Raw genomic sequence first — 27,639 nt, forward strand, 5'->3', positions numbered from 1 at the left:
TACTTCTACCGAGTATGGGGATACCACATGTGTCAGACATTTGGGAGCCTAGCCACATACAGGAGCCTGAAATCCAATGACCACTTTGAAAGCTTGACAGTGCGTAAGGTTTTGAAATATAAAAAAACAAAAAAAATATGTTTTTGTTTTCTTTCTTCATTTTCCAAATACTTGTGGCAACAAATGAGATCTGCAAAATACTAACCATGCTTCTTATCAAATTTCTTAGGGTGTCTACTTTCCAAAAAGGGATCATTGGGGGGGAGGATTGGTGCTATCCTGGCATTTCAGGGCCTCCTAAATTGTGATAGGAAGTCAGGAAGTGTAATGAGTAAATAAAGCCCTTTAAACACCTGAAGAAGCATATTGGATTTTGGGGTCCTGTACTTGGCCAGACTGCTAAAGTCTCTCACATGTGGTACCCCCATACTCGGGAGAAGTAGCAGAATGTATTTTATATACCGTATTTTTCGCTCCATAAGACGCACTTTTTTCCCCCAAAAAAAGGGGGGAAAATGTCAGTGCGTCTTATGGAGCGAATATAAAGCGGCCGGTCCGGTATTTCTGCCGCCACCATGTCAGAATACCGGGCCAGCCGCTCAGCTGTTCTCTCCTGCAGGGCCTTACCTGTTCCTCGCTCCAGCGCTGCACAGTCTTCCCGCGCTGGCTTCTGTGACAGCCGGGTGCTCACTGCGCATGTGCTGCGCTTTGTGAATGATCCGGTGTCTTCTGAGACACATGACAGGTCCCAGAAGGCGCCGGGCCATTCACAAAGCGCAGCGCTTCTCGCGCATGCGCAGTGGGCACCCGGCTGTCACAGAAGCCGGCCCGGGAAGAAGGAAGGAAGGACAACTCCGCGGAAGTGGGAGCGGGTACCTGTCAAATTCAGGTACCCGCTCCCCCTCCCTCCCCAAAGGTTAGCAGTCTCTGGTCATTCCCTGCACTGTCTGCAGTCTCTGGTCATCCCCTGCACTGTCTGCAGTCTCTGGTCATCCCCTGCACTGTCTGCAGTCTCTGGTCATCCCCTGCACTGTGTCCGCAGTCTCTGGTCATCCCCTGCACTGTGTCCGCAGTCTCTGGTCATCCCCTGCACTGTGTCCGCAGTCTCTGGTCATCCCCTGCACTGTGTCCGCAGTCTCTGGTCATCCCCTGCACTGTGTCCGCAGTCTCTGGTCATCCCCTGCACTGTGTCCGCAGTCTCTGGTCATCCCCTGCACTGTGTCCGCAGTCTCTGGTCATCCCCTGCACTGTGTCCGCAGTCTCTGGTCATCCCCTGCACTGTGTCCGCAGTCTCTGGTCATCCCCTGCACTGTGTCCGCAGTCTCTGGTCATCCCCTGCACTGTGTCCGCAGTCTCTGGTCATCCCCTGCACTGTGTCCGCAGTCTCTGGTCATCTCCTGCACTGTGTCCGCAGTCTCTGGTCATCTCCTGCACTGTGTCCGCAATCTCTGGTCATCTCCTGCACTGTGTCCGCAGTCTCTGGTCATCTCCTGCACTGTGTCCGCAGTCTCTGGTCATCTCCTGTACTGTGTCCGCAGTCTCTGGTCATCTCCTGTACTGTGTCCGCAGTCTCTGGTCTCTGGTCATCTCCTGTACTGTGTCCGCAGTCTCTGGTCATCCCCTGTACTGTGTCTGCAGTCCATTGGTTCAGAATATTTTTTTTTCTTGTTTTTCCCCTCTAAAACCTAGGTGCGTCTTATGGTCAGGTGCGTCTTATGGAGCGAAAAATACGGTATGTAATTCCACATATCCCCTTGGCTTGTGTGAGCAATATATCATTTAAGTGACAACTTTGTGTAAAAATAAAGATGTTTTTGTCTTTATCCAGAAACTTCTGGAGAAAAAAATAAATCTTTAATGGAGTTTAAAGTTATTTTGATTTTTTAAATTATTTTTACACTGTCCCTTTCATTTTTTTTTATCACTTTTAATGCTATGTCAGGGAATGCAAATATCCCCTATAACTGCGATGGACATTGTCATACATTCATTTTTGAGAAATCTGGGGTCTATCAGACTCTAGATATCTCCTCTGCTCTTACATTATCTAATCTCACCAAGATCGGTGTGATCAGATGCTTTCCCAATTTACAAATGGCGCTGTTTATATCCTGCGAAACTGAAGTGATCAAATGCTGGTAAGCTTCCGATTTCTTAGACTATAGAGATGATTGGCTCCATTCCGGTCTCCAGTCAAATCTATGGTTAGCTTGCAGAAACACCGGCTGCATTCTCAGGTTCCCCCGATGGCACGGGAAAGCCTGAGAAGGCCGTGGAAAGCGGAAAACTGATCGCCAGCTGAAAAAAACTATACCAGGATCCTGATATAACCACTCAAAGTCCAGTGATGTACCAGTACGTCGCTTGTTGGGTATATATCCTATGTAACAGATTCCTCTATTCACATCGGTCGATGTGGATGAAGAAATCTTTGCCAACAATTTTTTTTTTTAAATATATACTGAAGCATAGGGGCCATCCACCCACTGGCCACCCCAGGCCCCCATGCTTCGGCATATACCGTATGCTCTTTTTTTAACTGCGGATGAAAAATCTCATCCAACAGCGCTGACCACACTGACTAATGTATATTCTTAGAGCAAGTTCCTGTTGCTCACATGTTGAATGACAATTGCGCAGTCATACAACATTGTACCCAAACTAAAATTTTATGATTTTCTTCACACAACTAGAGCTTTCTTTTGGTGGAATTTAATCATCGCTGGGGTTTTTATTTTTTGCTAAATTAAAAAAAAAGACCGAAAATTTTGAAAAAAACCCCACATTTTTCTTTGATTCTGTTATAAAAGTTTGCAAATAAATAATTGTTCTTCATAAATTTAGGCCGAGATGTATTCTGCTACATGTCTTTGGTGAAAATAACCCAAATTAGGATGTATTTTTTAGTTTGTAGGAAAGTTATAGAGTTCACAAACTATGGGATATATCTAAATATCGATCAATCCTGAAGTACTGACAGCCAATCTAAATTCTTGAGGTCCAAGAATGTCAGAATAGTACAGATATCGCCCGAATGACCACTTTTTGCAAAGTAGACAGTCCGACGTACTTCATAAGAGGCATGGTGAGTTTTTTGAAGTTGTATTTTTTTTTGTCATAATTTTTCAGAAAATGAAAAAATTAAAAAAATTATTTTCACTATTTTGTTTTTACATACTGTCACCAGTGCAGTACAGCATCATCATATAACTGGCATGGCGGTGAACAGGGACACTGACTGGTGACAGTGTGAAAAAAAAATTTATATATATTTTTGTTTTATTTTTATTTTTTTATTAAATTTTTTTTCTTTTTTTTAAGTTTTTTTTTTATATTTCACTATGTCCAAAGTAGTACAATGTTACCATTGTACTACTTTGGGGAAGTGATCAGTATTTTTTTTTTTACACAATTTGCTTATAGCAAAAAATTACTTTGCTATAAGCAAGCATTTACCTGAATGACATTGATTCATTCAGGTTTTTTTTTTTTTTGTGCTTAGCTGTGATTTGGCCACAGCTAATCACATGACATGTGCATGTGATTAGCTGTGACCATTCACAGCTAGACACTAGTATACAATGGATTGCATGAATGAAGCCATCCATTGTATACAACTGTCATGTGACCTGCTGTGATTGGTCACAGCAGGTCCGAGGTACACAGCTGGTGACAGATCGCGCCGCTGCACGGCTCTGCAAGCGCGCAAACTGCGCATGTGCGGAAGGACGCCATATGGCGGCCTCCCGGAAAGCTAATCCATTTTTACGGACGCCAGAGGCCAGAGGCCGGGCGTCAAATGGTTAATATACAATAACATTTTTTTTCGTATTTTTTTTTATATCATTAACTACTATCAGCATAAAATACGTTAACATATATAATATTAATAATAATAACAATAATAAATGTAATAATAAAAATAATTTTTCAGCATAAACTATTAGACTACTACAATAAAGAACATATTTTAAAATATATAATACTATTAATATTATTGTCAGGGAGCAAGGAGCCAGACACACAAGGAGGTGCAATTAAAGGTAGGTTTATTATACAAAAACAAGACAGAGTCCATGCAAGTCCAACAGCAACAGCGGATGACTTAGTAGAATAGTAGCCAGGAAGGATGGTCTCCAGAGCCGGGGTCAGAAGCCAGGAAGGATGATCGCCAGAGCCGGGGTCAGAAGCCAGGAAGGATGATCGCCAGAGCCGGGGTCAGAAGCCAGGAAGGATGGTCGCCAGAGCCGGGGTCAGAAGCCAGGAAGGATGATCGCCAGAGCCGGGGTCAGAAGCCAGGAAGGATGGTCGCCAGGGTCAGAAGCCAGGAAGGATGGTCGCCAGAGCCGGGGTCAGAAGCCAGGAAGGATGATCGCCAGAGCCGGGGTCAGAAGCCAGGAAGGATGGTCGCCAGAGCCTGGGTCAGAAGCCAGGAAGAATGGTCGCCAGAGCCGGGATCAGGAGCCAGGAAGGATGGTCGCCAGAGCCGGGGTCAGAAGCTAGGAAGGATGGTCGCCAGAGCCAGGGTCAGAAGCTAGGAAAGATGGTCGCCAGAGCCGGGGTCAGAAGCCAGGAAGGAGTCTTGCCAAAGCCGAGTCGGTATCCAGGAGAGCAATGAGAAACTAAATAGGAGCTTGCTGCTGTGCAACAGACAGGACACGAATGCAATGGACAGCTACAAACAGCAGACTTATATGTGATAAGCCGCCACCTCCTGGAGGAGGAGCCGCAGAGGGCTGAAAGCATAAAGGATCCCACAATGCTTTGCAGACACCTAAGATGGATGCCAGCACATGGAGCAGCACAAGGTCTGAGGAAAGGTAGGACCTTGACAATTATTCAATAACTATATATATTTTTTTTTTTTTTTTTTTTCATTTTTAATTTTTTTTTTTTCAAAGCATTAAATACTATAACTTTTACAAGACAGGAAAGCTCTTAAAAGATATAATACAATAAATACATCTAAGCTGATATTATAAATAACAATTATATATATATATAATTTTTTTTTATTTTTTTTTTTAAAGCATAAACTATTATAACTACTTCAAGTCAGAACACATCTTAAAATATATCATCATAATAATATTAATATACAATAACAATATTTTTTTGTATTTTTTTAAAATCATTAACTACTATGAGCAGAAAATATCTTAAAATATATAATATTAATAAAATAATAATAACAATAATAAATATAATAACAATAAAACCGTTATCCCCCCCCTGCCCCCCTAGCATTATCCCCCCCTGCCCCCCTAGCATTATCCCCCCCTTCCCCCTTAGCGTTATTCCCCCCCGCTCCCTTAGCGTTATTCCCCCCGCTCCCTTAGTGTTATCCCCCGGATCCCTTAGCGTTAACCCCCCCTGTCCCCTTAGCGTTATCCCCCCCTGCCCCCTTAGCGTTATATCCCCCTCTGTCCCCTTAGTGTTATCCCCCCCCCCTGCCTCCTTAGCATTATCCCCCCCCCGCCCCCTTAGCGTTAGCCCCCCCGTCCCCTTAGCTTTATTCCCCCCCGCCTCCTTAGCTTTATCCCCCCGTCCCTTTAGTTATCCCCCCCTGCCCCCTTAGCGTTATCCCCCCCATCCCCTTAGTGTTATCCTCCACCCACCTGCCCCCTTAGCGTTATCCCCCCTGCCCCCTTAGCGCTATCCCCCCCCTGCCCCCTTAGCATTATCTCCCCCGCTCCCTTAGCGTTATCCCCCCCACCTGCCCCCTCATACCAATAATGGTATAATTATTTTGGTTTTTTAATTTTTGGGGTTTTTTTTGCTTGAGGTGATTGTAGCCGTATTAGTGCATTTGCGACAGGAACAATTGAGTACTGTCCATGATACTTTTTTTATTTGCACTAACATACAATTTAGAGGACAAGATAGACCTGAAGAAGGGGACATACCCCGAAAGCTTGTCCTCTAAATTGTATGTTAGTGCAAATAAAAAAAGTATCACGGACAGTACTCAATTGTTCCTGGGTTTTTTTTTTTTAAATTATTAACTACTACAAGAAGAGAATAGCTGTACCCAAACAAAATGTCCTTCCTTTTTTTCACACAAATAGAGCTTTCTTTCAGTGGTATTTGATCACCTGTGCGCTTTTTATATTTTTCTGCTATTTTTCTGCTACATGTTTTTGGTAAAACAAAATCCCAGTAAGTGAATATTGATTGCTATGTGTGAAAGTTATAGTATCTACAAACTATGGTATAGAGAATGGAATTTACACAGCTTTTACTTTCTGACTGCCCATCACATTTCTTGAGGTGCTAAAATACCAGTCACTAGTCACTTAAATGATATATTTCTCACACAAGCCATGGGTATATGTGGAATTACACCCCAGAATACATTCTGTTACTTCTACCGAGTATGGGGATACCACATGTGTCAGACCTTTTGGGAACCTAGCCACATACAGGAGCCTGAAATCCAATGACCACTTTGAAAGCTTGACAGTGCGTAACTTCCTCATTACACTTCCTCACTACCTATCACAGTTTTGGAGGCCCTGAAATGCCAGGATAGCACCAACCCCCCCCCCCCCCAAAAAAAATAAACCCTTTTTGGAAAGTAGACACCCCAAGGAATTTAAAAAAAGAGGCATGGTGAGTATTTTGCCGATCTAATTTTTTCTCACAAGCTTTTGAAATATAAAAACAAAAAAAATGTGTTTTTGTTTTCTTTCTTCATTTTCCAAAAACTTGTGGCAACAAATGGGATCTGCAAAATACTAACCATGCTTCTTATCAAATTTCTTAGGGTGTCTACTTTCCAAAAAGGGATCATTGGGGGGGATTGGTGCTATCCTGGCATTTCAGGGCCTCCTAAATTGTGATAGGTAGTCAGGAAGTGTAATGAGTAAATAAAGCCCTTTAAACGCCTGAAGGAGCATATTGGATTTTGGGGTCCTGTACTTGGCTAGACTGCTAAAGTCTCTCACATGTGGTACCCCCATACTCGGGAGAAGTTGCAGAATGTATTTTATATATGTAATTCCACGTATACCCATGGCTTGTGTGAGCAATATATCATTTAAGTGACAACTTTGTGTAAAACAAAAAAAATGTTTTTGTCATTTTCCAGAAACTTGTGTAGAAAAAAATAAATCTTTAATGGAGTTTAAAGTTAATTTGAATTTTTAAATTATTTTTACACTGTCCCTTTCATTGTTTTTATCACTTTTAATGCTATGTCAGGGAATGCAAATATCCCCTATAACTGCGATGGACATTGTCATACATTCATTTTTGAGAAATCTGGGGTCTATCAGACTCTAGATATCTCCTCTGCTCTTACATTATCTAATCTCACCAAGATCGGTGTGATCAGATGCTTTCCCAATTCACAAATGGCGCTGTTTATATCCTGCGAAACTGAAGTGATCAAATGCTGGTAAGCTTCTGATTTCTTAGACTATAGAGATGTTTGGCTCCATTCCAGTCTCCAGTCAAATCTATGGTTAGCTGGCAGAAACACCGGCTGCATTCTCAGGTTCCCCCGATGGCACGGGAAAGCCTGAGAAGGCCGTGGAAGGCAGCAAGGGGGGGAGGCATCTTCTCCCGCTGCTTGTAAAAGCAATCCTGCAGCTAATTAGTCACTAGGATTGCTTTTACATGAAAACCAATCGCCGGCTGAATAAAATTATACTAGGATTATGCCTGCAGCTGTGTGTGGTATGCCTACCATTAGAATTTACCTCCCTGCATCCACCCACTTCTAATGGTGGGCACACATGAAAAGTTCTGTTTTTGTCGTTCAGTCCAACTAACAGATTCTTCTATTCACATCTTAAAATATCATTGTAATGATATTAATATAAAATAACAATTTTTTTTGTATTTTTTTTTAATCATTAACTACTATGAGAAGAAAATATCTTAAAATAAATATTAATAATAACAATAATAAATATAATAACAATAAATGTGATTTTTAAGCATAACTCACAACTCCTCCACCTAACCTCCTCTTTTGCACTCGCACAGTGCATACAGTCCTCCACCCACTCCGACGGGAACACCCTGGACCTTGTTTTCTGTCATCTCTGCACCCCCCACAACCTCACAAACACCCCTTTTCCCCTCTCTGACCACAACCTCATCACCTTCTCCGTATCCTCGTCCTCTTACACCTACCCCCCAAAACGTCAAACCTTCACCGGCCGAAATCTCCGCAACCTGAACCCTGCCCCCTTCCACTCTGCAGCTGACCAACTCTACGACAGTATCCTTCCCCTGTCCTGCCCTGACTTGGCCACTACTGTTTAGAACAACTCGCTGTCAGCCGCCCTTGACTCCTTAGCACCTCTAACCACACAAAACATTAGACCCCGACCGTTTCAACCCTGGCAGAATGACCATTCCAAAAACCTCAAGTGACGCTAGAGTGACTATGGCGCAAAACCAGATCCCAGCAAGCGTTCAACCGATATAAATCCGCCTTCCTCACCTACACTTCCTCCCTCCATGCTGCCAAGCAAGCCTACTTTGTAACCCTCATCAATACCCTCTCCGCCAGCCCTCGCCAGCTCTTTTCCACCTTCAACTCCCTGCTTCCTCCTCCCCCACCTCCACCCAGTACCTCACTCGCCGCCCACGAGATTGGGCCAAATCACTAGCCTTCTGAACGACATATCAGACTGGATGTCACTCCACTTTCTCAAATTAAACCTTTCCAAAACCGAGCTCCTAGTTTTCCCCCCAGCCCACGCCCCCCCCCTCCCTGACTTCTCCCTGACCTCTCCCTGACCTCTCCCTGACCTCTCCATCACGACCAACAACACCACCACCATCAGCCCCACCCCGCAAGCCAGAGTACTTGGTGTCATTCTAGACTCCAATCTGTCTTTCAAGCCCCAGATCCAATCGCTGACAAATTCATGCAGACTCCACCTCCACAACATCTCCAAAATACGCCCATTCCTAACCCCGGAAACTACAAAGCAACTCATTCACTCCCTTATCATATCACGACTTGACTACTGCAACTCCCTCCTCGCAGGCCTACCCCAACACAGGCTATCCCCGCTTCAGTCTACCCTGAATTCTGCGGCCAGACTCATCCACCTTATTAACTGCTCCGTATCCGCCACCCCCCTCTGCCATTCCCTCCACTTGCTTCCGATTGCCCAACGTATACAATTCAAAATACTAACATTGACGTACAAAGCTGTTCATAACATTGCCTCAAAATACCACCCAAAACGTACTCTCCGCTCCTCACAAGACCTCCTACTCTCTAGTTCCCTGGTCTCCTCCTCCCATGCCCGCCTCCAGGACTTCTCCAGGGCTTCCCCCATCCTCTGGAACTCACTACCCCAATCCATCAGACTGTCACCTACCCTCCTCACTTTTAGGCGCACCCTGAAAACCCATCTCTACAGAGAAGCCTACCCCGCCCTTACCTAACTGCTGATCTCCTCCGCTCCCCCCACCACTCCATCCCCCACAGCTATTTCCTCCTGTACCACTATCCCCTCCCTCCTAGATTGTAAGCTCCAAGGAGCAGGGGCCTTGAACCGCTCGTGTATTTTATTGTATTGTTACTGTACTGTCTCATGTATTGTCTCCCATTGTAATGTACAGCACTGAGCAAACTGTTGGCGCTTTATAAATACTGTGTAATAATAATAATAATAATATTAGACTACTACAATAAAGAACATATTTTAAAATATATAATACTTATAATAATATTCAATAACTATATATATATATTTTTTTTTTTTTTTTTTTTTTTTTTTTTTAAAGCATTAAATAGTATAACTTCTACAAGAAAGGAAAACTCTTAAAATATATAATACTTATAATAATATTCAATAACTATATATATATTTTTTTTGTTTTGTTTTGTTTTGTTTTTTTAAAGCATTAAATAGTATAACTTCTACAAGAAAGGAAAACTCTTAAAATATATAATACTTATAATAATATTCAATAACTATATATATATTTTTTTTTTATTTCTTTTTTTTGTTTTTTGTTTTTTTAAAGCATTAAATAGTATAACTTCTACAAGAAAGGAAAACTCTTAAAATATATAATACAATAAATACTTCTAAGCTGGTAATATTAATCATAGATCTCTATAATACCATTCTCCTCATCGATCACGTAGTTGATTCCATTTTCATCAAGAAACTCTCTCATACGGTTGAAATCCTGGTCCCCTCGCAGGACAGGAATGTTCGCCCGGCACATGGGACAGGTAGCACTCTCTTCAACCCATTGTTGTAGGCAGCGGCTGTGGAATTGGTGATCGCAGGGTAGGGTAGTATTGGCGTCTCCATCTTCACAATCTGCCAAACAAATGGTACAAATTACCTGCTCGTCGCCGCGTGCCTCCATGGCCGGTGCTCCCTGTGGCTCCATGGCCGGTGCTCGCTGTGGCACCATGGCCGGTGCTCGCTGTGGCTCCATGGCCGGTGCTCCCTCTGGCTCCATGGCCGGTGCTCCCTCTGGCTCCATGGCCGGTGCTCCCTCTGGCTCCATGGCCGGTGCTCCCTGTGGCTCTGGGTGGTGCTCAGCAGCCCTGTTGCGGTCTCTTGGAGATCGACTCCGGCTGATGGCGGCGTCCTCCCGTCTCTGCCATTGTTGCGCTCTGGCCCTCGTCCGATGGGCTATGGGAGACTCTCCGCCCTCCTGACGTGATGGCCTTCCACGAGATGGACGTCGTGAAGATCGCGGCATCCTGGTAGTAATTGATGCCGGAGTACCTGAAAACAGCTTAAAAATATCTAATAATAATAATAATGTTATCAAGAAAACTAGTATGGTAAACGCAATGTAATAGAAAGGAGAAGAACTGCAGTCAGTCGCAGGAGATGCAGTCAGTCGCAGGAGACACAGTCTGAGGATGCAATGCCTCGGCACCAGCGCAGGTCTCAGGCTGACTCAGCACCTCACACCAACTGTCACTTTTCCGGCCTTGTCACTCTGACTGGCAATATGGCGCTCATGTAACACTACAACCAAATCCATCTTCTATCATTTTATAGATTTTACATAGAATTACACAGGATTGGGGCCATTTATTGGTTATTCTAGAATTCCGCCACAAGATGGCATTCTCATGTAATACCGCTCATCCCATAGATGTCTCCCTTCCAGTCGGCTCCATACAGAGAAAACGGCGGCCATCTTTAGCTATGTAAAGTCTATGGGAGGCGAAGGAGAGGATCAGCTGACAGGGGAACAGCAAAGGAACGGCCGGGGCGGGGATGATGGCCTCCGAGGGGGGAGCAGAACTGAGCAGGTGAGGAGGACAGAGGGCAGGAGAGCCGGGGAGGTGGATGGAGGAGGCCGGGGGGCGCATAGAGGAGGTCGGGGGGCTTTGTGGACAAGGCTGGGGGGATTGTCTGTATAGAAAGGCTGATAGGTTATGTCTGGAGAGGTGGGGGGGTGGGGGGGTAAAAAGGGGCAGACATAGCTGGGGCTCCCCCACCTGCCCCCCAGAGTCCCTTCCCCACCTGCCCCCCCCCCCTCAGCGTCATTCTCCCCCCTTCCCCCCCTCAGCGTCATTCCCCCCCGCCCCCCTCAGCATCATTCCCCCCGCCCCCTCAGCATCATTCCCCCCCCCGCCCCCTCAGCGTCATTCCCCCCCCCCCGCAGCGTCATTCCCCCCCCTCAGCATCATATCCCCCCCCACCCCCTCAGCGTCATATCCCCCTGCCCCCTCAGCGTCATTTCCCCCCCCCCCGCCCCCTCAGCGTCATTTCCCCCCCCCGCCCCTTCAGCGTCATTTCCCCCCCGCCCCCTCAGCGTCATTTCCCCTTCCCCTTCAGCGGCATTCTCCCCCCCCTCTCAGCGTCATTCCCCCCGCCCCCTCAGCGTCATATCCCCGCCCCCTCAGCGTAATTTCCCCCCCCCTCAGCGTCATCTCCCCCCCCCGCCCCCTCAGCGTCATTACCCCCCCCCTCAGCGTCATCTCCCCCCCCCCGCCCCCTCAGCATCATTCCCCCCGCCCCCTCAGCGTCATCCCCCCCCCCTGCCCCCTCAGCGTCATTAAACCCCCCCCGCTCCCTCAGCGTCATTTCCCCTCCCCCTTCAGCGTCACTCCCCCCCTGCCCCCTCAGCGTCATTAAACCCCCCCCGCAGCGTCATTCCCTCCCGCCCCCTCAGCGTCATTCCCCCCCCCGCCCCCTCAGCGTTTCCCCACCTGCCCCCCCCCCCATTGTTCCCCCAGAACACTGGGGAGGTAGACTGTGGCTGACCCCCCCCAGGCCTGCACAGGGTACAGCTCACTGAAATCACAATAAAAGTGTGTGAATGGCCCCCAAGTTGTGGCCCTCAATGCCCTGAGTGTCCGAGTTCTCCAGTCCTCCCACTTCTTCCACAAGTCTTTCAGTGCCGCATTCCTGGGCCGTCCTGGTGTCATCCGCCCCTCACAGTTTAACCAATCCTCACCCAGGGGGCGTTTTTTTTAGGTCATGTGACAGAAATGTGCTGGTTGTTAAGAAGTGTCCGCCCACCGGCATCCTTCACAGCCAATGAATAGCTGCTAGTTAAAGGAGAAGTTCACTTTTTATGAATAAAAGCACTTTTTTTTTTTTTTTATTTTCTGGTGAAAATAAAAAATGTGCATTTATTATTTTTTTGTTTGTGGAGCCTGTAAAGCTTTGTAGCATCAATCAGCAGATGGCTGGTGTCATGGAGGTCTCCCTCTGATCTGTCAGCATACTACTGACAGGAAGGCTCCATGAACTAACACTGCCCTGCGGTGCGCCGTGGTCCTTCATTGAAAACTCCAAGCTGACCGCCACAAAGGCTGCAGGAACTTGTAGTTGTCCCATTCACAGAACACTGATTGAGTGACGCGGGCGGAACCCCTGCACGGCCACATCATTTGTTTTTTAAACTGTGTCAGCAGGGAGGAGAAAATCCCCCACTTGCTGTCCCAATGGAGATCAGGGGGTTGCGGGGGTCGGTCCATTCAATACATGCTACACCCTGATTATGGGTGTAACATGTTATGATTGGTGAACTTATCCTTTAACCCCTCCCTACCGAGGACTTATACCCCCTTCCTGCCCAGGACAGTTTTCAGCTTTCAGCGCTGGCGCAGTTTGAATGACAATTGCGCGGTCATGCAACACTGTACCCATAGGACATTTTTATCATTTTTTTTCACACAGATTTTCTTTTGGTGGTATTTAATCCCCTCTGGGTGTTTTATTTTTTGCGCTATAAACAAAAAAATAGCAAAAAATCAAAAGAAAAAGTCTTTCTTTGCAAAATGTTATAATAGAAACAAACAGGTAATTGTTCTCCTTCACTAATGTGCGTTGATGAGGCGTCACTGATGAGTCGGCACTGATGACGCTACACTAATGGGCAGCACTGCTAGTCACTGACTGGCGCCACTGCTGGGCAGCACAGATGGGAAGCACTGCTAGGCACATGTGGGTGGCACTGATCATCAGTGCCAATCTGTTTTCAGACAATTGCCGGTTATCAGCAGGACTTTCCTCACACTGTGACAGCGTCAAGAAAGTGAAGCCGATGACCAGCAACTGCATTTACCCAGCGATCTGCTGTGTGATTGGACACAGCTGATCATGTGGTAAAAGGCTGCTCTGATTGCCCTTTTACCACATCACGTGATCAGCTGTGTCCATAGGACACAGCAATCACGGAGATCGCCGGGTGCGTGCCGCTGGGGGCACGTGGGAGGGCGCGGTCTAGGAGGATGTCGTATGACGCCCTCCCAGAACTGGACAACCGCGCTGTGGCCTTCATTCGGCTATAGGCTGGTTGTCAAGTGGTTAAGAAGCCAGTACCTGATGACGTCCTTAACAACCAGCTATTCACCAATATGCTTTGTAATGCAACACATCTAACACACACCACAAAACGCACAGCAACCGCGGTATAAACGTGTGAAATATGCATATGTGTTTTTGCCGCAGGTCAGCGTGAAAGTAGCCTAAGTGATGACACAGCCCCTGTGATGTTGCTTGTCACATGGTGTTTCAGGGAAGTAAACAGAGGAAGGCTTGTGAGAATGAGAACCTATACTGGAGATCTGTGATCATGTCATTAGAGCAAAGGTCTCTTCACATCGCAGCATTTCAGGATACTGAGAATATTGGTTAGAATGCACATGTGCCAGAGGTGTCACCAGGAAGGGAAACATCAGTCTTGTATTAACCGCTTCCCGTCCGCCCTATAGCAGAAGTACTGCTACAAGGCGGCACAGGTGCACAAAATCACGTGTATATACCTGATTTTGCATTGCCAGGTAGGGGACGCACGTGTGCCCTACCTGCGCCACCATTCACGGCCGCGGCTATCAGTCACCGGGTCACAGCCATGCAAAGCAGTGTGCTTACAGTGAAGCACTAACACACAGCCCCATAGTAACACAGCACACAGGTTAACCCTTTGATCGCCCCACATGTTAACCCCTTCCTCCCCACTGCCATTAGTACAGTGTCAGTGGTTTTTATTAGCACTGATCACTGTATTGGTGTCCCTAGGGATGTCAGTTCCACCCAGTGTCAGAATGCCCACCGCAGTCCCGCTATAAGTTGCTGATCGCCGTCATTACTAGTTAAAAAAAAAAAAAAAACCCAGTATATATACCGCCATTTGTAAACACTATAAATATCACGTAAGCCAATTAATTTACACATATTGTCTCATAGCAAAGACATGTCACAGAATACATTTTGGATTAACCATTAGCCCCCCGGCCAAATCCCTTAGCGTTCCGGGTGGAAGCCATATGGCGTCCTCCCGGGCATGCACAGTTTGCGCGCCTGCAGAGCCGCGCTGCTGCGCGATCTGTCACTGGCTGTGTACCTCGGACACGGCCGATGACATATCTGAGTACCGGCCCATTGCCAATACCATGTGACCTGCTGTGACCAATCACAGCAGATCACATGACAGTTGTATACAATGGATGGCTTCATTCATGCCATCCATTGTATACTAGTGTGTGTAGCTGTGATTGGTCACAGCGATCACATGCACAAGCTGGGCTAATCACAGCCCAGCTGTCATGTGATTAGCTGTGGCCAAATCACAGCTAAGCACAAAAAAAAAAAACCCTGAATGAATCGATGTTATTCAGGTAAATGCTTGCTTATAGCAAAGTAATTCTTTGCTGTAAGCAAATTATGTAAAAAAAAAAAAAAATACTGATTACTTCCCCAAAGTAGTACAATGTTACTATGGTAACATTGTACTACTTTGGTGATAGTGAAATATGAAAAAAAAATCGTAAAAAAATTGTAATAAAAAAAATTATATATTTTTTTTTCATACTGTCACCAGTCAGTGTCCCTGATCACCGCCATGCCAGTTATATGATGACACTGTACTGCACTGGTGACAGTATGTAAAAAAAAAAATTGTGAAAATAATTTTTTTAATTTTTTCATTTTCCGAAAAATTATGACAAAAAAAATACAACTTAAAAAAACTTGCCATGCCTCTTATGAAGTACGTCGGACTGTCCACTCTGCAAAAAGGGGTCATTTGGGGGATATCTGTACTGTTTTGACATTCTTGGACCTCAAGAAATTAGATTGGCTGTCAGTACTTCAGGATTGATCAATATTCAGATCTATACCACAGTTTGTGAACTCTATAACTTTCCTACAAACTAAAAAATACATCCAAGTTTGGGTTATTTTCACCAAAGACATGTAGCAGAATACATTTTGGCCTAAATTTTTGAAGAGCAATTATTTATTTGTAAACGTTTATAACAGAAAAAGAAAAAGGTGGGATTTTTTTCAACATTTTTGGCCTTTTTTTTGTTAATTCAGCAAAAAATAAAAACCCCAGCGGTGATTAAATACCACCAAAAGAAAGCTCTAGTTGTGTGAAGAAAATGATAACATTTTAGTTTGGGTACAATGTTGTATGATTGTCATTCAAAGTGTGAGAGCGCTGAAACCTGAAAAATGTCCTGGGCAGGAAGGGGGTAAAAGTGCCCGGTATGGCAACGGTTAAATTTATGACAAATGTGATTTTTAAAAATTTTTTACTGGACATGTCTAATAGCAAAAAGTCAAAAATATAGTTTTTTTTTCTCAAAATTGTCAGTCTATTTTTTTTTTTATTGTGCAAAAAATAAAAACCGCATAGGCAATCATATCCCACCGTACCATTTACCAGCCGTAATGCAAAAAAATGTCCTGGGCAGGAAGGGGGGTAAATCCTCTGGAGGGCAAGTGGTTAAAGGCTAATTCCCCTTTTGTAACATGTTACCCCCATATTCAGAGTGTAACATGTTATGAACGCACTGGCCCCCGCTCCCTGCAGATCACCAGCTTTGTCAGCTAGTGAGCGATCTTCTCCCCGATATCTGTCAAATTTTTTAAAAATGTGGCCGTGTGGGACTCCATTTGCCCGGCCGTGTCACTCCTCTGTGAATGAGAAACTACTAGTCCCCAGACTTAGCGGCTGTCAGCTTGTAGTTCTCAATGAACTATCACGGCACTGTGGAGCACTGGGGTAGTTCATTCAGTCTTCCTGTCAGTATATCTGCTTGTTCGTACATCCTGTATGGGGCGAGCAGATGTACTGACAGATCTGCAGGAGACCTGCATGGCATCAGTCATCTGCCTATCGCTGGTGCAATGCTTTCCAGGCTTCTGCAGCAAACAATAATACACATTTTTTTACCTGCGTATAAAATGTGCATTTTTTTTTTTATCAAAAGGTGAACTTATCCATGAACTAAAATGCTTTGGAAGGTGAGAATACCGGCAGCAAGTATTATGGAGTATTTTCATTCTTGGGATTAGAAAGCCTAAAGGTATAACTAAAGGAAACACTTTTTTTTTTTTGTTTGGGTAGAGAGGAGAGGGATTAGAACACCTGTCAGGTTTCTATTGCTGTCTGTGTCCCTGGAAGATTCCCCCTCTCTATTTCTCCTGTTTGGGACACAGATAGCAAAAAATAAAACTTGACAGGGGTTATAACCCTCCCTTCCTCTATCCAAAATGAAAAAAAATGTTGCCTATAGTTCTACTTTCTACCCCTATTAAAATATTGAACTGTGTCTTAGCAGGATCAGTGATGTTGTCGCCCATGCCGTCCCTTCTCCCGCTTGTCTCTTCCCCCTGGCGCCAGCATCGCAACTGTGGACACCCGGCTGTGACGCCTTGTGGTTTCACAGCTGGGTGCCCACTGCACATGCACGAGTTGTACTGCGCCTCCCGAATGGTCCAGCAATCTTCTGGGACCTGTAATGTGTCCCAGAAGACTGCGGGGGGGGGAAAGAGGAGGGCATGCCAGAACCAGGGACCCGCTCCCCCCCAAAAAAGTGCGAAATGTGGCAGTGGAGGGGGGGAGGAGGCAAACCAGCAAAGCTTCCCCTTTTTGGTGGAGCTCCACTTTAATATATCCATAAATTATTTTTTTGAAATGCAAACAGTAGCTGAAATTTGATTTATTATCAGCTTCTTGAAGTCCTTTGCAGCAGAGATCAGACTAAGGGGGGGGGGGGGGGTGAGAGAAGCAGTACAAGGGACCAGTTGATTGTGCTCATGTGCTGATAGGAGGAGAAGGGGACGTGACAGAAAGATTCGGCTTTCTGCTTCTCTCTTTACTGTTCAGTCCTAGGCTGGGGGAAAGGCAAGACCTGTAAGTGTTCGTTAACTGCAGCAGAAAAAAATGGGGTTCCTGCCCTGCCAAACAGGACTGTGCTGTGTGGCAGAGCTGTGTAGATCTCAGAACTGGAAGGATAGAAATACAAATCCTTTTGTCAGATAAGACCTGTATAAATATTTCAGCCATATGTTTGAGGTTAATATTATATAAAGGCTGGTATGTGTGAAATGTATTATATATTTTGTTGTTTCTTTTTTTGTATTTTCTCCTGGTTTAAGGTTCCTGCTGGTTTCTCCTTGATCAGTGATGGTCCGGTGAGCTGAGCAGTGTGTGAGATGATTCAGTAGGAAGTTGGGACCATGGGGCAGAAGAAAAAGCCATTTCTCAGGTTACTGGATTACCTGGGGATCATAGGCGCAAGGTAAGCCATGGTTCCTTTTCATGTTTTATCACTAGAGTACTACAGCAGGCATCACTCGGGCAGTTTAGTTCTATAACCAAAACACACATACATTGTCAGCAGCAATCCACTGCCTATCCAGAGCACCTTTTTATTCTTAGTAATTTCAGATCTTACACTAGAAGGATAGATGACATTTTGGCAAAAATCAATATTCCATGTCTCTGTTCTCTCCCTCCTCTTTGGCTCAGAAACAGCAGCGGGAACCATTGGCTTCTGCTGCTGTCAATCACAGCCAGTGAGGAGGAAGCCGGGCCAGGCTGTGCTTTGTGAGTCAATGGACACTCAGAGCTGGCTCGGCAGTGAACCTGCACGAGTGCTCCCATAGCCAGTGGCTTGCTATGAGGACATTTGGCAAAGGGGGAGGAGCCAGGACCACCAGCAGGGGGACCTGAGGGGAGCGCAGAGCAGGTATGTATGACATGTTTATTATTTTAAAGAAAATTAAGTGGGTTTAGAATCACTTTAAGTTGCTGTTCTGAGACAATTACAGGGGATTGCCATATCTGTTCTCCTTTTGAAAATGTAAAAGTCAACATATTTTTCAGTATAAATCCTCTAAATACATTTAAGATGCATCAAAACAAAAATATTGTAACAAAAAAAAAAAAAAAAAACCAAAGAACATTTTGTCCTCTATCTGCAATGCTGCTGAGAAGGACCCTTTCTCGCTGTGTGGAGCCAACGGTTGCCTTTCAGCAATCTGATACCCCACTGCTGAGTCAGAGACAGAACTCTCCAATCTGCAAGGTGCATGAGTGTCGCTGATCCCAAAGCTATAGGTCTGTCCTCTGCAGAACAACCGCTGCTTCCACAGAAAGAGCAAGGGTCCTTCACTGCACAATGCTGTCAGGGGACAGGCTTTTCTTCTCAGACTGTGACTGCTTACTATAGTAAACACACAGGCGTTGTATACTTTTTTGTTTTGAAGCCAGCAACTGAATGTTCAGCTTGGTACACACTACAAGTTTGTTTGTCTGTTCCGTTCAGCCCAGCGGTGATCCTGCCAGTAGGGTTGAATTCAGGATTCTGTGTTGACCACGTGAGTTATGTCACACCAAACTCCATAAACGGTGTCATCATGGACCTGCCTTTGTGCACCTGGACTCAATAATTTGGCAGCGTTTAGCCATGTAGTGTATGTACTGTAAGATACAGCCAGCTAATTTCAGAAACCAGTTCACTGTGGTCTCTGGAAGGCTAAAGTCTGCCCATTTCATGGCACTTGTAGACATACATTATGCCATCCAGCACACTGATACAAGAAATGTTCACTTTTTGGTTGTCAGTGGTTTTTTATAAATATAACATTTTGATGGGTGTGCATAGACAGACTTGGGTCACTCTCTCCTAGTAGAAGAGAATTGGGAAGTTGGTTCAGCACATTGTGTAGGTACAGCTAAACCTGCATGGTCTCCATTTGCTGATATGCTTGCATCAGGTCTTGGGACCATAGAAATTCCAATCTGTTGGCCAGTCTCTGCGTCTTGTCTGGTTTTTAAAGTGGTAATAAAGTCTCCATTTTTTTGGCCTTTTTAATATATCAAAATCAACAAATAAAACACTCCTCTGTAAATCATTTAATTTACAAATATGAGGAAATACTTTTTCCGTTCTTGACATCTACCTTTTTTAGATCATTGAGAGTTGTCTGGGTTCTTGCAGCCCGCCCTTCCAGATCGGTCCTTCTCCAGCTGCTGTCTGTAGGCTGATGCCTCCTGTGATATCTGACGTGGATATCCCAGGAGGCTGCTGGACTGTAGTAGAAGTCATATTTGATAGAGTAAGGAGTTAATGTCCCTGTTGTTTGTTCCATCTATTTCCTTTTGGGAAATATCCTTTTACTTCCAGTTCTATGGAAAAAATCTGTCCAAAGTGAGATCTATTTGTCTATAAATTCCATTGAAAAGAATTTATTGTAAAGTAATATTGCCAAAAGAAGTTAAAAAAACCCAATGAGCTGAAGTGGTTAATGCCCATGGTTTTGAAATTGGATGTTTAACAAGCATAGATAGTGTGATGGTAAGGTGTCCACAAAACGCTGCCTGTATTATGTAACATTTCCTGTAATAGAAGTCTGCAAGTTCAAGCCACATATTTCTCTCAGTACATTTCCTTTATTTCTGTCTTCTTTAGGGAGATTCTTCCTTACCTTCTTTCTATTCAACAAATGTTAAGCTGGCCATACACGAGTTTACTTCAAACATTTTTATTTTAAGAACATGTAGCCTACAAATTTCTAACAGTAAATGTAGATTTTGTTTGGGAAAATCTATTTATTCAGAATTGAATGTTAAAAATCAAAACAAAATGTTTAACCACTTGCCGCCCAGCCACTGTAGATATACGGCGGCACTCGCAGGCAAAACCACGTTTTAAAATGTGTGTTTTGTAAACAAATAGGAGGCGTGCCGCTGCCCTATCTGTCTCACCGATCACCGCCGCAGATGTGAGTCGCCGGGTCACAGCCGGTCCTTAGCGGCTGTTTCCCGGCGATCGGCGGCAAACAGTGACATACAGCACAGCTGCAGTAGCTGTGCTGTCTGTCACTTCCCTGTCAGCTCGAGGATGAGCTGATCGAGAAAGAACAGTTTCCCTTTCTTGATCAGCCTTGTCCCGTCCAGTACACACCCCCGCCCCCTAGTAAAACACTCCCCTCACTCCTATAACCCTTCCCTGCAAAATAAAGTTAACCCCTTCCTCCCCATTGCCATTAGTACAGTGTCAGTGTTTTTTTTTTTTTGCACTGATCACTGTATTAGTGTTTTTGGGGATGTCAGTGACCCCAAGTCAGTACCCCCCAATGTCAGAATGTCCGCCGCAGTCCCGCCATAAGTCCCTGATCGCCGCCATAATTCGCTGATCGCCGCCATTATTAGTATAAAAAAAACCTAAAAATCCCAGTATCTTTCCCGCCATTTGTAAACGCTATAACTTTCACGTAAACCAATTAATTTACACATATTGGTTTTTTTTTTTTTTTTAGCAAAGACATGTCGCAGAATGCATTTTGGCAGAAATTTATGACTAAATTTGATTTTTGCATTTTTGTTTACTGGACATGTTTTGTAGCAAAAAGTCCAAAATATTGGGTTTTTTTCCTCAAAATTGTCAGCCTTTTTTTTTTATAGCGCAAAAAATAAAAACCGCACAGGCAATCAAATACCACCAAAAGAAAGCTCAATTTGTGGGGAAAAAAAGGATGTAAATTTAATTTATGTAACGTATTGCATGACCGCGCAATTGTCCGTTAAACTAGCGCAGCGCTGTATAGCAGAAAAATGGCGTAAATTGCAGTATCTATACCATAGTTTGTAGACGCTATAACTTCCACACAAAGCAATCAATATACACTTATTGGGATTTGTTTTACCAAAAACATGGAGCAGAATACATTTTGGCCTAAATTTATAAACAACTTTGAGTTTACTATATATTTTTTATAGCTGAAAGTAAAAAATATTGTTTTTCTTCAAAATGTTTGGCCTTTTTTTGTTTATTGCGTGAAAAATAAAAAGCGCACAGATGATCAAATACCACCGAAAGAAAGCTCTATTTGTGTGAAAAAAAGGCCGTAAATTTCGTTTGGGTGCAGCATTGCATGACCGCGCAATTATCAGTTGAATTAGTGCAGCGCCGAGTACCAAAAAGAGGCCTGGTCATTAAGGGGGGTAATCCTCTGGAGCTCAAGTGGTTAAGTACTTTCGAACGATATTCGTCAAGTCATTGAATATACTAAGAATTTACATACGGATTTCCATACAATTGTTCAAATGAACATTCATTTGGAAATCTACTAGTGCATGGCCAGCTTTAGAATAAATGAAAGGGAAAATAAATTGTTTCTATCAGGGCACAAACAACATTAAACCTGACAAAAGGTTCTAAGGCTTCTCTACAGTGGGGGATTACCTAATAAAATTAAAAATCAAAATTAAATTGTTTACAAAATAAAATTAATCAACTCAAAGAAACGAAAAAACTTTTAAAGACATAATAGAGAAAATACTCCTAGATTGTAAGCTCGAAAGAGCAGGGCCCTTTATCCCCTCATGTTTTGCATTGTATTGGTATTGTTCTGTCACATGTTTTGTCCCCCTTTTGTAATGTACAGCGCTGAGCGAACTATTGGCGCTTTATAAATACTGTATAATAATAATAATATAATATTTGTAATGTACCCAATAACAGCCTAAAGTACATAAACCATAAACATGAGGCTGACATGAGTAAATCCTTCATACTTTTCACATTATTTTAAATAGTTGGAAAGGAGAGAAGGAAAGAAATGAAAGGAAAGATAGAGCTAGACTTTAACATACTGTAATTATACAATCAATAAAATTAACTTCACTACCCTAAATGTACTCCCCCCCCCCCCCCAAAATAATAATAAACATACAGCCGCTAAATAAAAAAAAGAGTAATAGTTCTATTCTATATGTTGCATATTTTCCAGCCTATAAGATATCTAAATAAGACCCGCTTTGTGAACTGTTCTGTTCTTTCTAATAGCTGGGCAAGATTGCCATGCTTTGCGGCCCCTGAAAACATATCTCATGACCCCTTGGATTATTGAGTCTGCTAAATGCTAGTGGAGCAGAATGGTTTAGTTTTCAGTGCATGTGTTCTACGGTCTGCAATGGAACAGATGGTATACTTCCAAAAGGTACATTAAGTATCAATCAAATTTAATAAGGTCTGGAAACGTCTACTGTGCATGCTTGATGTCTCAGAACAGATACACCACCTCCATTAAATCACTAGTTATTTCCTGAGACTCCATAGTCCACAGGCACTCAATCTTTCCATCATGCCACAATGTGCCAACAATTTTTTCCATCTTTTTTTCATCAACTTCTATCTTCACCCCAGTCTGGAATAATGCTCAAATGTAAAAAGGTTACAGAGTTTTGGTAAATCAAAAGGAAACATCGGCTAGTGTAAAAACAAATAAAATAATCAATTAGGACAGCATAGTAACTTGTTTACTGATCCTTGAAGGAAGAATTTCTCTGGTGGTCTGGGCTTTGGGCACGGATTTCACAAATTGCTAATAGTTCATTTTGTAGCCCTCACTCAACTCCACTGTAAATTGTCTAGGCTAGACTCTTGTTCCCAAGTAAATCACATCATACTGCTCATGTATGAGTAGCACTACCCCCTTAGGGGCTGCTGAATTTTTACTTGGGTCTCCCTATGCTCTACACGGCCAGGCAACACACATTTTCCACACTTTGCACACTGGAGCCAAAGAACAGCCCTTGAGCTTGGTTTTGTGATTTTATTAAGGGCTACGAACTTAGATGGGGTCTAGGGGTATATGGGATGCCCAAGGAACTGCAGAACTTGAGAACAAACTCCTTAGCAACTATGTACAGAAATGTGGATTTATTTATTTATTACAGGAACCTTTAGCAACAGTCTCTTTTCTGGAAGAGCACCAATGGCTCTTTGGTGTACCTCTTCACACCACAGATGAATCCTCCTCTTCATCCATCTGCCTGAGGGTATCCCTGGACAAGGGGGTCCAGGCCCAGAAGCTGCTAATTTAGCACAAGCAGTCCCAGATGAGGAGCTAGTTGGGTCTTGCACCTGACGTCCCTTTCCCCTTATCCGGCTCATGGGGTGTATGAGTACTCACTCTGTCCTCTCCTGTTAGCTTGGTGGATTGGTGGCTGCATTCAGAACTTATGCTGGGCTGGCTCCTTCCCTGCTGCACAGGCTGTCCTCCCTAGGAGATGTTGAGGCAGTGGAGATCCTCTTTTTTTCAAGCAACCTGCCTTTGGTGAGATCCCCTCCCTGTGGCACCCTTCCAGGCTCCACACTCTAGCCTTCCTCAATCCATTTTCCATCCGAAATTGCACACCTTCCTCCAGGCTCTGCACATTTGAGGGTTTCCCTGGTCACCATGCTCAACCTCCTGTCAGGGTCCCTCAAACATGCAGATCTAAGCCTCTTCCACCCCCTCCAGAAAGCTGTCAGGTTTCTGGAGAGGTGAGAGGGCCCCAGAAAGCTCTGACCTGTTAGAGCCTCCCAGCCTTTCCTGAGGTAACCTCACTCCCAGGCTGACTCATTCCCTGGCTGCTACTCAGCCTCTTTCTAATACTATCTGACTAACCTGGAGGGTGTTACATACTGTATGTGCTAGCTGCATAGAAGTTCCTGTTTGTTTAGATACAGCATATTCAGTCACCTTCAGATATCCCAAATTGTATTCTAAAATAGGTTCTCATCTTAAAATAATTTCATTATGGTGAAGAAAAAAACAAATATTGTACATAAATAAAAGTCGTTGTAAAAAAAAATTAAAAAAAATCCTCTCATCCTTTTCCTGGTGTAGCCACCAGTCCTTTTCACTGATGAAGGCAAAGAGTCTTGTTGAAGTCAGACTGTTATCAATCACCAAGCTAACTGACCACTAGCTACACCAGCCTCTCAACCAGGATTTGTGGAATCTCAATGTTCCTCCAGAGGTTGCTAGGGGTTCCATGAGCAAATCAATTCTGTCTTTCAGATACTGTATGTAACCACTGACATAAATGCACATTTTATCTGAAAGGGGCGGAATTCTTCACACTCACCAAAACTGTAAGGAGCTTTCTTCCCACTGACCATCATTCAGATGTGCGGTGAGCTGTAGATATAGTACTTGTATATATTAGTGGGGGTTCCCTGAGACCTCACAGTTAATTCAAGGGTTCCTCAGTGTTACAAGAGATCAGAAAGGCCAAGTTATACCTAATAACTATTCTATCTGTATGTCATAGCAAGCCAAGAGCTGCCTCTATTCATCTGTATGACCTGTACCCACAATCTCCTTAAGGGCTTGTTCACACTTGACTACATTTCTAACTCTTAAACTCTCCTACAACATTGGTATTGGCAGCAGACAGACATTAAAGAGCTTTAGTGAGGGTGTTAGACTGGTGTTTTACTAGCGTTAAAAATGCCCCCTAAACTCCCTATGCACAGTTTTGAAGCGTTTTATAAGCATTTTACAAGCGTTAAAACCACACCACAAATGCCTATAATAAACTGTCATGTTATTAACGTGCCACAACTGCACTGCAAACGCCCCGCAAATGCCTGCCAGAGCATCACCATACACTTGAATGGGAGTCTTTGAAAGGCTTCAAACTCCTCCAGACTCAACATGAGGCTTCAATTTTATAATAATGTGAACAGCACTGTGTGCTGTCAATAAAATCATTTGCATAGACATTTGAGGAGCGTTAACAACATCCCTTAAATGCCTGCTTTCCGTGCCAGTGTGAACTAAGCCTAATACCAGCACCGGCGGGTTGCAATGTCCTGGCAACCCCAAAGCAATCCTGAAATATGTGTGTGGATGCTTAGATGTGTGACTGAGACCAGTTTGAATGCAATGCCCATGCAGGCTAGTTTATGGTTTCTGGAAAGCACATAACAAAGGTATTTTACTGATTTCAGGGGTTCCTGATGACGTAATCCAGAAAAGAAAAGATCTGAAGACCATCACTGAAATTGTCCAGACTGGAAACCATTTTGTGATGACAGTGACCACAGGGCCCAGTGTCCTACGCAATGATTCACAGTCGGTGAGGAGGTTGAACTGGATTCACCGACTCATGGGAAAGTTATGGTAAGAACACCAATAGGAGGAGTTGTTAGAGGATGAAATGGTCATATTAACTTGTAGTTTTAGATAAAACTGAGCATCAAAATAATATCACAGTGTACTGGAACCTTGTTAGAAACACAATATTGTTTCTGTTTCAGAAAGGAAAGAACGTAAAAACTCCATGCCTATAGTGTCCTTGTGGGATTGAAACCCCGGACTTTAAAGCCTCGTTCACACCATGGTGCAGAGATGTCAGTTTTTCTGCAAGCGCGCAACAAAATCAGTTGTTCTCTATGTGCCCTGTTCACACCACAACACTGGTATCACATGCAGTTTTTTTCTGAGCAGGAACCTGCAACATGTATAAAACTCATTGAAGCATGTATGAAAAATGTCTCTGCAAATGAAATCTGCACATCAGTTTCCATCAGTTTTTCTGCATGTATGGTGTGAACGTGGCCTAAAGCTTGACAATGTGGAATGAGATGCGTATCCTTACGCTCCATCTGGCCAATTGATGAATCTAAAATATACCCTTTAATGAGATATATATATAAAATGTGTGCTGAGTTGTAATGAATGCCTATTGGAGTGGAATGTACTGCGCACAGCAGTATGACTGGAGACCATTACAATTGTTTACCTTACATCCAAATGGTTAATAACACCAGACAAGATCACATACCATACCGTTTTAGATGAAGTGACGGCATAAAGAAGACACCGTAGTTTGATCATAAACCTATCAGATGGAATATATCATCTCTATTATGGAGATAAAGTTACCCAATGGACATGGAACAAAACAACAGAACAATCAAGTATTTTTAATGCTTGTATACAGAGGTTTTTTTCTGTTCCATAAACTACTTTTATTCACTTGCAATGTGCCTTTGAATTGGTTAGCAACTTTGACTACTCCTGCTAAGATCTCTCCTCTTCTGGGAATGTCTAATTACTGTGTGTGCTGGCCCAGCTCCTCTACCCCTCCTCTCTCTTTCCTACATAACCCTTTATGTAGCAGCTGGGTGAGGAGTGAAGAGGAATACTATAGAGCAGGGGTGTCAAACTGGCGGCCCTCCAGCTGTTGCAAAACTACAAGTCCCATCATGCTTCTACCTTTGGGAGTCACACTTGTAACTGTCAATCTTGCAATGCCTCATGGGACTTGTAGTTTGGCAACAGCTGGAGGGCCACCAGTTTGACACCTGTGCTATAGAGTGTCACTTGAGAGTCTGCTGATATTACATCCTAGATGGTGGCACTCAGCAGCAGTCTCAGGGCTTTTGGCTGTCTATACAAAGGAAGCTTCTATCAGTAAATAAAATGCAGACATTACATTAAATGCACATATATTCTTAAGAGATTTATTATTTAAATGGTGACAAGGTCTCTTTAACAAGTTTATTTAACCTACGTTTTTTGATGGCAGAGCAAAGCCTGTACAAACCAAAGTAAAAGGCTGGGAAGATCACATAGAATGCTGAAGAAGCAGCTAATGTTCCTTCTTGTCTACACTGATTTCTCCACTGTACGTATGGAGGCATCAATGGCTGTCTCATAGGCTGGACTTCAGACGTCTGTCTTTGTTCATCTTCATTACATTGTGGATTAATGGGACTAGTAGATTACACAATAAATATAATATTCTGCTTTCATTTAACCTCCCTGACGGTCTAATGATCTCATTATTTTTGAATGTCAAAGCGGTACATTGTTTTGCATGGAAATTTGTTGTTTTATATTGTAGGCCTGTAATTCTTAGGAATAACTCACTTAAATCTGCCCAAACAAGAGTCTAGTAAACATCCCGGGTATGATAAAGTTTGAAACACAAAATCATAAAATTATAATAAATAATTATAAAAAATAATAATACATTTAATTCAATAATGTAATCAAACCAAAAACACTGAAATTTGAAATAGAGCGCAAAGTTCGCACATCGCTGAGTTCAGTCGCAGAATCATCGCTGTCGTCACTTTCAGTGTCTGATGATGAA

The 27,639-nt window shown here is 43.7% G+C and overlaps 1 protein-coding gene and 1 long non-coding RNA gene across 2 annotated transcripts in view; one reads left to right on the top strand and one right to left on the bottom strand.

Annotated features, from left to right (window-relative positions):
• The window catches only part of LOC149445758 (uncharacterized), a 30,190-nt gene extending 19,089 nt beyond the window's left edge, over positions 1-11,101 (bottom strand). Inside the window, exon 1 of the mRNA XM_089653406.1 lies at positions 10,101-11,101. Coding sequence (XP_089509532.1) covers positions 10,101-10,695 — 595 coding nt within the window. The 5' untranslated portion in view covers positions 10,696-11,101. The remainder of the gene's footprint in view (positions 1-10,100) is intronic.
• A 6,754-nt stretch (positions 11,102-17,855) lies between these two features.
• On the top strand, positions 17,856-27,306 carry LOC149445759 (uncharacterized). Its single transcript, XR_016306341.1, has 3 exons — positions 17,856-17,995; positions 25,487-25,658; positions 27,070-27,306. It is a non-coding gene; the product is annotated as an uncharacterized LOC149445759 (long non-coding RNA).
• The last annotated feature ends 333 nt before the right edge of the window (positions 27,307-27,639 follow it).

This window comes from Staurois parvus, unplaced genomic scaffold, assembly GCF_062004578.1.
Source record: "Staurois parvus isolate SC_StPar_1 unplaced genomic scaffold, SC_StPar_1.0 ptg000711l, whole genome shotgun sequence".
In the NCBI taxonomy this organism is placed as follows: Eukaryota; Metazoa; Chordata; class Amphibia; order Anura; family Ranidae; genus Staurois; species Staurois parvus.